The sequence below is a fragment of the Globicephala melas genome, chromosome 5, assembly GCF_963455315.2.
Source record: "Globicephala melas chromosome 5, mGloMel1.2, whole genome shotgun sequence".
Lineage (NCBI taxonomy): Eukaryota > Metazoa > Chordata > Mammalia > Artiodactyla > Delphinidae > Globicephala > Globicephala melas.
The window spans coordinates 132,299,097-132,311,139 of NC_083318.1; the positions used below are offsets into that span (position 1 = coordinate 132,299,097).

General features: G+C 43.3%; 1 protein-coding gene across 12 annotated transcripts in view; it reads left to right on the top strand.

The window, feature by feature from the left end:
• Positions 1–12,043, top strand: part of ABCG2 (ATP binding cassette subfamily G member 2 (JR blood group)) — a 121,490-nt gene that overhangs the window by 107,397 nt on the left and 2,050 nt on the right. For 11 of the 12 annotated variants that reach the window (XM_030865691.3, XM_060299824.1, XM_060299823.2 and 8 more), the window contains 5 exons: positions 397–479; positions 5,514–5,603; positions 6,721–6,845; positions 8,421–8,575; positions 10,701–10,790. In XM_030865691.3, coding sequence (XP_030721551.1) covers positions 397–479; positions 5,514–5,603; positions 6,721–6,845; positions 8,421–8,575; positions 10,701–10,790 — 543 coding nt within the window. The remainder of the gene's footprint in view (positions 1–396; positions 480–5,513; positions 5,604–6,720; positions 6,846–8,420; positions 8,576–10,700; positions 10,791–12,043) is intronic. The other variant, XR_004041520.3, reaches the window with a different exon arrangement.

Here is a 12,043-nt window from a genome sequence, read left to right on the forward strand (position 1 = left end):
CAGGCCACAACTTTTAGCCACTCGGACTTTAGTTTACCCCCCAGACTATTTTGCTAGGTGCTTGCATGGTTCTGCTACACTCTATGGCATTCCCAGGCCCAGTAGCCTGAACTGGACCATGAACTGGCAGGGCCTGGTAAAGCACTGGGAGAAATCTTAGCCTTTCTACTGTGTCGCCTGTCAGTCTCCCTGGCACACAGATAAATTATTTTTATTTCAATTTAAAAAGTAGTCTAATAACGTACACTGTTTTATATTTTCCCAAGGACTGTTATGGCCAAGCCATTGAAAATACCTATATCAATGGAGAGTTTCATTATGTAGCCAGGTATATTTTAATAATAATGTGTTAAGTTTTTACCTTTAATTGAAATTCTTTTTTTTCTTTTTGAAAAGATAATTGTAACAATCGTTCTGGGACTGGTTATAGGTGCCATTTTCTACGACCTAAAGAATGATCCTGCGGGAATCCAGAACAGGTGAGTAAGTCTGGACCTCGACTTTGAGAATGTGCTGTTACTTTTCTTTCAAGCTTATGAAAATCCATTAGGAATTTGAATGTGAGATAAGCGAAGGGTAAATTGAGGAGTAGGATAAGTCAGAGAATTGAAAGCTGAATGGAAGAATCAATTATTTAGTGCTAAAATATACAGAACATAAAATTTACCCTCTTAACCAATTTTCAGTGTCTAGTTCAGTGACATTAATCACATTCACGTTATTATTCAGCCCTCCCCACCTTCCAACTCCAGAACTTTTTCATCTTCCCAAACTGTATCTCTGTACCCACTGAGCAGCAGTTCCCCGTTCTCCCTTTCCCCAGCCCCTGGAAATCACCATTATACTTTCTGTCTCTGATTTTAACTAGTCTAAGTACCTCATGTAAGTGGAATCATGGAGTATCTGTCTTTTTGGTGACTGGCTTTATTGCCCCTAGCATAATATCTTCAAGGTCCATTTACGGTGTAGCATGCGTCAGAACTTCTTTCTTTTTAAAGACTGAATAATACTCCATTGTATGGATATACCACATTTTGTGTATCGATTTATCTGTCCATGGACACTGGTTTGTTTCCACTTTTTGGCTGTTGTGTATGATACTGCTATGAACATGGATGTACAAATAAATATCTGTTTGAGTCTCTGCTTTAAATTCTTTTGGGCATATATGCAGAAGTGGAATTACTGGATCATTTGGTAATTCCATTAATTTTTTGAAGAACTGCTATCCTGTCTTCTACAGTAGCTACCTGTGTTGCGTTTCTACCAGTAGTGCACAGGGTTTCAGTTTCTCCCCAACCTTACCAACACTTATTTTTTCTTTTGTTTTCTTTTTTTTTTTAATAGCTACCCTCATTAGTGGACAGTGGTATCTCATTGTGGTTTTGATTTGCATTTCCCTAATGATTATTGTATTGTTGAGCACCTTTTCATGTGCACATTGGACATTTGTGTTTCTTCTTTGGAAGCATGTCTATTGAAGTTCTTTAACCATCTTTTTTTTTTTTTTTGCGGTACGCGGGCCTCTCACTGTTGTGGCCCCCCCACCCCGCCGTTGCGGAGCACAGGCTCCGGACGCGCAGGCCCAGCAGCCATGGCTCACGGGCCCAGCCGCTCCGCGGCATGTGGGATCTTCCCGGACCGGGGCACGAACCCGCATCCCCTGCATCGGTAGGCGGATGCTCAACCACTGCGCCACCAGGGAAGCCCTAACCATCTTTGAATTGGATTTTTTGAAGATTGTTGAGCTGTTAAATTCCTTATATGTTCTGGATATGAACCCCTTTTCAGATATAAATTTGCAAGTATTTTCTGCCATTCTGTGTGTTGTCTTTTCATTCTGTTGGTGTGTCCTTTTTTAAAAAAATATATTTATTTATTAATTTAATTATTTATTTTGGCTGCGCCGGATCGTAGTTACGGTACGCGGGATCATTTAGTTGCGGCATGTGGACTTCTTAGTCGTGGTGTGCAGCCTCCTGAGTTGCAGCATGCATGCGGGATCCAGTTCTCCCACCAGGGATTGAACCTGGGCCCTCTGCATTGGGAGCGCAGAGTCTGACCCACTGGACCACCAGGGAAGTCCCTGTTGGTGTGTCCTTTGATGCACAAAAGTTTTAAAATTTGACATAGTTCAGTTTATCTGATGTTTTCTTTTGTTGCCTGTGAGTTAATTTCCTTTTAAGGTTTTGATTTGTTTGACATGGGGTGGTGGTGGGGACTCAGGTTTTTCTGTTGTAGGGTTAGTACTTACGTTAGTTTACCTTACATGGTTTCGGTCATAACGTGCCCTTAAAGCTGTGTTTCCTGAGGAGACTTTGTAATGGAACACAACATGCGGTGAATAGAGGTGCTGAGCAGAGTGGGAGACCGCAGAGTTCTTCTCGGCTTTATTTATTGAGAGCCGCCCTGGGCCTGGCACTGTCCTCCGGGCTTTACATCCAGGGTCTCAGGTTACCCTCCCAGCCAAAGAAGTGGATGGTTTTATCCCCATTTCACTATTGAGCAAAGTTGTAGTAGCTTAAGTTGAATCTGTTTTGATATCTGGAAAAGGATGATTGTTTATGAAAGGAAGAACGAGCGTAAAAGTCAATTCTTCACTCGGGTAAAGTAAGCTATCTCCTGTGGGGCATCAGATAGTGAGATAATTACTGGAGCTTCTTTCCAGAGTTATGTTGTTTTTCTTTTTATCTTCCCCGAGGGCTGTGTTCTTCTCTGGTTTATTTGAAACTTGCTAGTAATTGATGGTTTGTACCCTTTGTAGATGCCATATTTTCGTGAAGCACAGAGTATATAACACAGGAATCCAGAGCCTGTGGGTCTTTTGTGTTGTGCAATGGGAAGCATTTGGAAAAAGATACTGGGGAGCCTGTCCGCAACTGGAATTTAAGACAGGAACTGGAAATCTAGTCATTAAAGCTCTTGGTAGAAGAATCCAGAGAAATTTAGAAGAGTGTTAACTGTTTCTTCAAGTGTTTTCTGGAAAAATAGAGCTTTGGAGCTATTTTAATTTGTATTTTTGACTTAAGCTTACTGCCACTTTTTATCATTTGAAATTGCCCTGGAGGCCAGTGTGGTTTGGTTCTCTTTTCGTGGGAATGAATTATTCCAGGGAGATGCTCTCTTTGTTCTTTCTCTAACCTGTATAATGATGTGTGGAATATGAGCTTCTTTGACCTAACAACTACCTTACAGAGTTGTGGAGATAGCTAAACAAATAAATGTATATTAAGGGAAGAGATATTTTAAGAATATTTGCATCAATAAGCAGATATTACAGACATGAATTACCACCTTGAAAAGAACTAGAATACATTAAATTCTTTAACAATAAAATCTGTTTAGTGTAAAATAAATTATCTTATGATTTAGGAGGAATTTCACTATGTACTAGTTCAAAATCTTTATGAACGTTATTGTACCGTTAGATGTAACACTTAACAAATTGAGCTGAATTGTTGCCATGTCCTGTGTTTCTGAAATTAGCTTTTATGTTGATATTAGGCTTATTTGTGTGCAGAAAGTAGCATAGTTGCTTGCATTATAGGCCTGGCTTTTTCCCATTTATTTATTGTATAAACATTTACTTATTTACTTATTTATTTGGCTGCGTCGGGTCTTAGTTGTGGCATGCGGGATCTTTAGTTGCGGTGCACGGACTCTTCATTGTGGTGCATGGGCTTCCCTCGAGTTGTGGTGTGCAGGTTCCAGAGCACACGGGCTCAGTAGTTACAGTGCACGAGCTTCTCTTTAGTTGTGGTGCGTGGGCTCCATGGCACGCGGGCCCAGTAGTTGCAGCGCACAGACTTAGTTGCCCTGAGACATGTGGGATCTTAGTTCCTCGACCAGGGATTGAACCCGCGTCCCCTGCATTGGAAGGTGGATTCTTTTTTTTTTCTTTTCTTTTAATAAATAAATAAATTTTTGGCTGCATTAGATCTTCGTTGCTGCACACGGGCTTTCTCTAGTTGAGGCGAGTGGGGGCTACTCTTCCTTGCGGTGCGTGGGCTTCTCATTGCAGTGGCTTCTCTTGTTGCAGAGCACGGGCTCTAGGCGCGCAGGCTTCAGTAGTTGTGGCACGTGGGCTTAGGGCGCAGGCTCAGTGGTTGTGGCTCATGGGATTAGCTGCTCTGCGCCATGTGGGATCTTGCCAGACCAGGGCTCGAACCCGTGTCCCCTGCACGGGGTGGATTCTTAACCACTGCGCCACCAGGGAAGTCCCTAAACATTTACTTTTAAAACAGCCTGTTCCTTAAGTTCTTTATTTTGGGAGGAGGGAGTGTTAAAACCAATTACTGAGTGTCTGTGGACTCTGTTTTTTTAGAGGGTTATACACTTGGGTTTACATTTTTAAAAATTCTCTTATTTGTGTGTCATTTAAATGATGTGCTGCCTCATCTCTTTTCGTTTCAACTCACATCCTCAATGTCAATTAAATCATTAGGTTAGGAAGGAAAGCCCAACAGTGTTTCAGGACTGTGGGCATGCTTTCATGAAATTCATATTTCTGTCGAAGTGTAGATTAACTGAGTACTTTCCTTTTTAAACTTCAGTTATTTTACTGAGAGAGAAGCATTAATAGTCTTCCTTTTCTCATAGGTGCACAAATTAGTTTTCCCTTTATGAGCATTATTTTGGGGTGTTTTTTTTTTGAGCCCGTTGGAAAGAAACCCCATTGGCAGTGGGTGGTCAAGGAGACTATCAAGGCTGTGCTGGTGGTGGTGAGGCGGATGTGTACAATAAGATGTCCCTCCACAGTCTTTCATTTTGCCTCGTCGTAGTTTCTTCTTTACTCCACTTTTGAAGAAGTGGCTAATAGAGGCTTTTAACCCTTGCAAGCTGTATTTGTTTCTCTGTTCACACATTAGGAGCTGCAGTTGGCATTTTGTTAGTTAAAATCCAGGGTGATGGTATTTTTATGGCCTATGTAATTGTCAGCTTGGCTGCCATAGACGGGGCCAAAGACCCACAGACTGGGTGGCTTGAACCACAGAAATTCACTTCTCGCAGTTCTGGGAATCAGGTTGCCAGCATGGTCGGGTTCTGAAGAGGGCCCTCTTCTGATCTGCTGCCTTCTGGCTGTGTCCTTGCATGGCAGAGAGCAAGCTCTGATGTCTCTCCCTTTTCTCCTAAGGGCACTAATCCATTGCGAGGGCCCTACCCTCATGACCTCGTCTAAACCGGACCACCTCCCAAAGTCACCATCTCTAAATGCCGTCACGCTGAGGGTTAGGGCTTCGGCACAGGAATTTGGGGAGCACGCAATTCAGTCCGTAGCAAACTGGGTCATGAATTGCAAACTGTGCTATATGGAGTCCCAGGGGTATCACTGTGGAGACACAGGGGTGAGGGAGTGACCTGATGGGGCTCATGCTTCCCTCTCAGTTTCAACCAGAAGAGTCGTTTGTTTAATGTGTTAAGATATCATTCGAGGGAAGAATTTTGCAGGTAGGAAAAGGACCTAAGAATGTTTAATTGACTGCAGTGCTTTCGTTCCCTCTCTCTCATCGCAGAGCCGGGGTACTCTTCTTCCTGACCACCAACCAGTGTTTCAGCAGTGTGTCGGCCGTGGAGCTCCTGGTGGTCGAGAAGAAGCTCTTTATGTGAGTAGGTCTCTGTTTCAGGAAGGGGGCTGCTGGTCAAACTGGTCATATCCAGAATCAGGCCATGGCTTTGTTCTTGGGGATTACCAGTGTTCTCTCAGAGGCTGGGAGGAGAATCACGAGCACATGGGGCCTGATACCAAGGGAAAAAGGAGTTTCGAGTTCAGGGCCTAGCCCGCGAATCCACTGCTGCAGAGGAAGCAGGGAATAAAGCGGCTGAAAAGGAAGAAGTCATGATGACTGTCACAAGGAAAGCTTGAGGGGCTTGGTAGAGAGAAGGTAGTGAGCTGAACAGTAAATTCAAGTTGAGGAGTAAAGTTGACCAAGGATGTAGACCAAGCCCTCAGTGGAAGGGAGAACGGAAGGGCCAGAGGACAGCCTTAAAATAAAGGTGGGCTGTTTTGTTTCTTGTTTTTTTCCAAGTTGGAAGAGATTTGCGTGTTTACATGTTGCATAAAGGAATCATTAGAGAGGGGAAGAATGAAGATCTTGGTGGAATAGTTTGGATTTACAAGGAAGAGGAGGGATCTAGAACTTCAGAGGGAAGAAAAGAGGATTTGAGAGCTGACAGGGGTGTGTGGTGGGCAGGCATGATCATGGAAAGAAGTACCGTTTTCTTTTGTTTATCATGATAGTGGAAGAAGTAAAAACAGATTAGTGACCCAAAGCTGCATTTGAGGCTCGGAGAATAGCAACACCACCTTCTTCATAATTAGAAGCAGGGAAAAAGAAAAGCCTCTGTGACCGCTGAGATCAGCTTCAGACATGCTGGCCTTCAAGGAGAGCCACTGTCGGAAGAGAGGGAGGCGATGCAGGACCCGTCCCCCTGGAGTGTGTGTTAGGAGGGCGAACCGGCCGGCATTTGGAGGGAGTTACGCAATGAGAAGAGGGGTCACTGCACAGAGCCTTGGGGGCTGATGTCCCAGGGGAGGCGCACACGTGAGATGCGCCTGGCGCTGACGGGGATGAAGGGTGGTGGGTTAGCCCCAAGGACGTGGAAGCTGTAGTTCTTAGATCCAGGGTGGCAGCAGAAATAGGTATAGCCAAGTGGTCTAATCTTCTGGCCTTTGCCTTCTTCGACTAACGTAGGATGTGTGATGTGAATCTTTGTTTTTAGACATGAATATATCAGTGGATATTACAGAGTGTCATCTTACTTCTTTGGAAAACTGTTATCTGATTTACTCCCCATGAGGATGTTACCAAGTATTATATTTACTAGTATAACATACTTCCTGTTAGGTAAGCCGTGAAACGAAAGGTATGTGTTTTTAGTCTTGGATGTGAGGGGACTTTTTGCAGGTGTGCTTTGGTTCTCAGAACTGGAAATCAAGTCCTGAGATAAGGAAGCATCTGTTCATTACGTATGCTCTGGAATAACTCTTCTCTGAGGAGATTTTTGCAAGACTTTTTCCAGAGTAATTTTAAAACTATTTATAAAACTATATTTTATAAACAGAGATACTCTGTGTCATATACAAACATGGAAATAATTCCTAAAACTATTTGACACTATGTTGGAGGAGCTGGAGCTGGGATATTTATTACTTATCTATTTATATTTTTATATGTGTGTGTGTGTGTGTGTGTGTGTGTATGAAGATAATGAAAGATAGTGACTTCTGGTAATAAAAATATTTGTTCGATAGATGTAGACAGATTGATTTTTTTATGCCTTGTGTTTAGACTACACCCCAGGCTCATTGTATCAGAATTTCCATATATTTCTCACATACACACGCACCAGAAATATTTCTTTTCTGACAAAGCACTATTCATTGAGTGTAAAATTCCATTTTACAAATAAGAGGTGTGTCGTAAAGAATTAGGCATAGATCCTACATCCTCAGACTCCTAACTGGTGTTCTTATGGCTGTTCCAAAATCTTCAGATTTTTGTATGACCCACAGTAGGAGCCTATTTTCGTTGACAGAGCAGTTTTATGAAACTTAATTTAACCCCGTCCTCAATCCCAGAGTTACAGGGTGATTTGTCTTGGGAGACTTGGATTATGGACACATCCCCCAGATTTTAAAACCACTGGGAAGGCGTGTAATCCTGACCTTCCCAGTATCTTCACTAATACATTTACAACAAACAGTGAGTAATGTGGTGATGTCTAGGTAAAATGAATGTGGTCTTGGCAAGTTTCCTTCTTGGGAGAGAAGGCAGTAGAATGCTGGCCAGTTGTGTTGCCTGCAGCTCTCCACCTCAGGCACTCAGAAATTATTAATAATTACAAATAAAGAAGCATGAGTGTTACGTGGAAAAGTGCTTATGCAGTGAGCCTTTAAAGAAAACTGCAGGACTTCCACGGTGGCGCAGTGGTTCAGAATCCACCTGCCGATGCAGGAGACACAGGTTCGATCCCTGGTCTGGGAAGATCCCACATGCCGTGGAGCAACTAAGCCCGTGCACCACGAGTACTGAGCCCGTGCACCACAACTACTGAAGCCTACACACCTAAAGCCCGTGCTCCGCAACAAGAGAAGCCACCGCAATGAGAGGCCCGTGCACTGCAACCAAGAGTAGCCCCTGCTCGCCGCAACTAGAGGAAGCCTGCGTGCAGCAACGAAGATGCAACACAGCCAAAAATAAAATAAATAATTTTTTTTTAAAAAAGAAAACTGCATATAGCATATAGCTTCCTACAGTTATATCGGGGGGAACAATGAAAGTGGTGACCCAGGGTGGTTGGATAGAGGATGGACTTTTTTCCATCTGATACTAGTTTCTCAAAATATTATAGTGTTATTTGCACAACAACAATACACCGTGACGTAGACAGTTGGATTAACCCCCTCTTTGCTCCCGAAGGATTGAAACCACAGGTGGAGGCCTTCTTCGTCATGATGTTTACCCTGATGATGGTGGCTTATTCAGCCAGTTCAATGGCACTGGCCATAGCAGCAGGTCAGAGCGTGGTATCCATAGCAACGCTTCTCATGACCATCTCTTTTGTGTTTATGATGGTGAGTATGAACTGTGCTTCCCTGAGACGTAATTATTTCCCTTTGTTCTCCCCCCGGATTCACCTATCCTGTAAAATCTGCTTGAGGATTCTGTAAATCCTTTTGCTTTAAGGAGGCTGTCTATTGAAGTATAGCTTATATCATTAGAGGACGCACCAGCTTTTCCTTCACCTTACCCAGCCTTTTTTGCTACTGTTCTGAGATAGTTGTTATGACCTTAGTTAACATGTTGTTACCGATGAGCTTTAAAAAGATGCCTCTTGGTGACATATCGTGAAAGCATGATCGACTGGAACTTTAAAAACCAGAAAAATTTTGATTTTTCAAATTTAAAAAAATTGTAGAAATGACAGGCTCATTGTTTGACTTCCCTGCTGGCGTGAGAGAACTGCTGGCTTGTTTAACCGGCCGCTGAGATGGTTTGGTTGGAGGAACTACTCTCCAAGCAAGGGAGGAACTTAGTTCCATGAAAACAGCAGCATGTGGCATGGGCCTATCTTGTGTCCCTCCAGTATTTTGAAAAGGAGTGTTTTAAAAATACTGAACAATTCCAGTACTAGGTCCCCTCCTTTCTGGGTTCCTGACATTCCTTTATGTCAATATATTTGTTTACCTTTTTTAAACAGCTATTTAATCCTAACCTCACGTGGCCCTACGTTTTTTTAAATTAATTAATTTTTGGCTGCGTTGGGTCTTTGTCGCTGTGCGCAGGCTTTCTCTAGTTGTGGCGAGTGGGGGCTACTCTTCGTTGCAGTGCGCAGGCTTCTCATTGCGGTGGCTTCTCTTGTTGCGGAGCACGGGCTCCAGGTGCGGCAGGCTTCAGTAGTTGTGGCACGTGGGCTCAGTAGTTTTGGCTCGCGGGCTGTAGAGCGCAGGCTCAGTAGTTGTGGCACACGGGCTTAGTTGCTCCGCGGCATGTGGGATCTTCCCGGACCAGGGCTCGAACCTGTGTTTCCTGCATTGGCAGGCGGATTCTTAACCACTGTGCCACCAGGGAAGTCCCCACAGCCCTACATTTTGCACGCACAAAGGTGATTCAATAGGTGAAGGGAACCAGTTATCACATTTCCCCACTAACATCAAGTAAACAGGAATGTGTAGCCTATTTACTTAATCCACATGCCCTTTCTGCTAGAGTAGCAGTACCTGTCTTTAAAAGGTAGGTAATTAGCACCAACTCTTGTCAAAGTTTAATTCTTCCATTTCTGAGTTTGAAAAGTACCAATCTAAACAGTATTGAGAAAGTGATCAATTTTACGTGTATTTTCTATAATGTCATCTAATAAATAAGATGTTCTTCAAATATAAAAATGTTTCATTTGATATATTAGATGCTTTGATTTGTTTTTATTTAAGGGTTTGTGTATAGAACTTTATAAACCAGTCATAAGACCGTATTTTACTCAGAGATGCTGTCTTATGTATTGAGCACTTGGTTAAGTCAAGTTTAAAACTATGTAGTCACACCAGGAACACTGTCATTGTTATGCCCGTCCCAGCATGCCTTGTGCCAGTTAGGAGATGTTTTACGTGAACCTCTTCTCGTGTAGCCATCTCTTGCTGGAGCAGACCCTCCTGGAATTGCCATTGTAATACTGCTTTTTGGTAGCTTTAAAGGAAGGTATTGACCATATTATGCTGTGTACCAGTTCCAGTCTTTGGGTTATTTTAAGCATGCATTTTGAACCCAAAATTATTCCTAAAGTCATACAGAGATAGAATGCAAACCCTTGTCAATATTACTGTGTTAATGGAAATAGGGGCATGAGGCGCTCAGGATATGTTCAGGTGTGTTTATTGGTGGGAACATATAGTTGGTTGTATCATTAGAGCAGTCAGTACTTACTGACCTTCCACCGTGTGCAGTTACAGAGAAAGTAAGAGCCTCAACAATTAAAAATCTTCCAGTTAAATAAAATGTATATTGTTATTCCTTTAGAACCCTAAACAGCCTCGGCTCTAGAGAGATACACATATACAAAGAGGATAAGGTAAGTCTTCAGAGTAGTGGAAGGGATTTCAAGGCAGAAGTGTTCACAAGGCCGTCGGGGACTTAAGGAGGGTATTTGCTAGACTTCATGAAATCACTCCACCAGTTCTGATTCTTGGTACTTGTTTTTTGTAGATATTTTCAGGGCTGTTGGTAAATCTCAGAACCGTTGTGCCTTGGCTCTCATGGCTTCAGTACTTCAGCATTCCTCGATATGGCTTTGCGGTATGTTCTCCTTGTCTGTCGCTTTGACTGGTTCATTGTTCCCATTGCTGGGAACAACCAGAGTAACTCCTAAGCATCTCATGTCCCCAGCCATGGGCTGTGCAAGTTTTAGGGCAATGAAGGAGAGCTTCCTGTTAAGCCTTGGGTCACCTTGATAATCACCTGGGGTTTCTCCAGTCGCCCTGTTGTTTGAGGGAGGTGAAGGATGGGGAGATAACTCAGAGTAAAGGACAAAGATTACTAATTGATATAAAAAAATAGTGTTTCAGTTCATTAAAGAAATTAATGAGAGGATGGGAGCCTAGAATACATTTTTTTTTTTTTTTGCGATACGCGGGCCTCTCACTGCTGTGGCCTCTCCCGTTGCGGAGCACAGGCTCCGGACGCGCAGGCTCAGCGGCCATGGCTCACGGGCCCAGCCGCTCCGCGGCATGTGGGATCCTCCCGGACTGGGGCACGAACCCGTGTGCCCTGTATCGGCAGGCGGACTCTCAACTACTGCGCCACCAGGGAAGCCCTAGAATACATATTTTAACTTGAAAGGGAAATTAGAAGAAAAACAAAGACCATACAATACAGCCACTATTGGCTTTAGAAAGCTAATCAACTCCAGAGAAAACTGTGCCTTAATATAATATAATTTTCTAATTCCCAAGAATTATAAGTGGTTTGGATGAGAACAAACCGGAACAATACAAAAGATTGTTACTGTAAATTAACAATAGTCATTGAGTACCACTGTATCATTTTTTTTTTTTTTTTTTTTTGCGGTACGCGGGCCTCTCACTGTTGTGGCCTCTCCCGTTGCGGAGCACAGGCTCTGGGCGCGCAGGCTCAGCGGCCATGGCTCACGGGCCCAGCTGCTCCACGGCATGTGGGATCTTCCCGGACCGGGACACGAACCCGTGTCCCCTGCATCGGCAGGCAGACTCTCAACCACTGCGCCAGCAGGGAAGCCCCCACTGCATCATTTTAATTATAGTGTTTATGGGGTTATAAAATTGGGGAGAGAAGAAGGAAAGAACTGTGGGATAATATAGCCAGAGATCTCTCCTCTTGGCTTTTGTATTAGAGCCAGAATCCCAACCCTTGGCCTCTTGATTGCCAGGAAAAATAATTTTACTTACTTTGGTGTGACAAAGACTGTGAACGTGAAGCTTGGTTTGTTTTTAGAAATAGCAACAGAGATTAAACTCAGAGGATGTGATTGTGATAATTCTTTGGAAACTTTCTGAAATTTAAAACTATTTTCC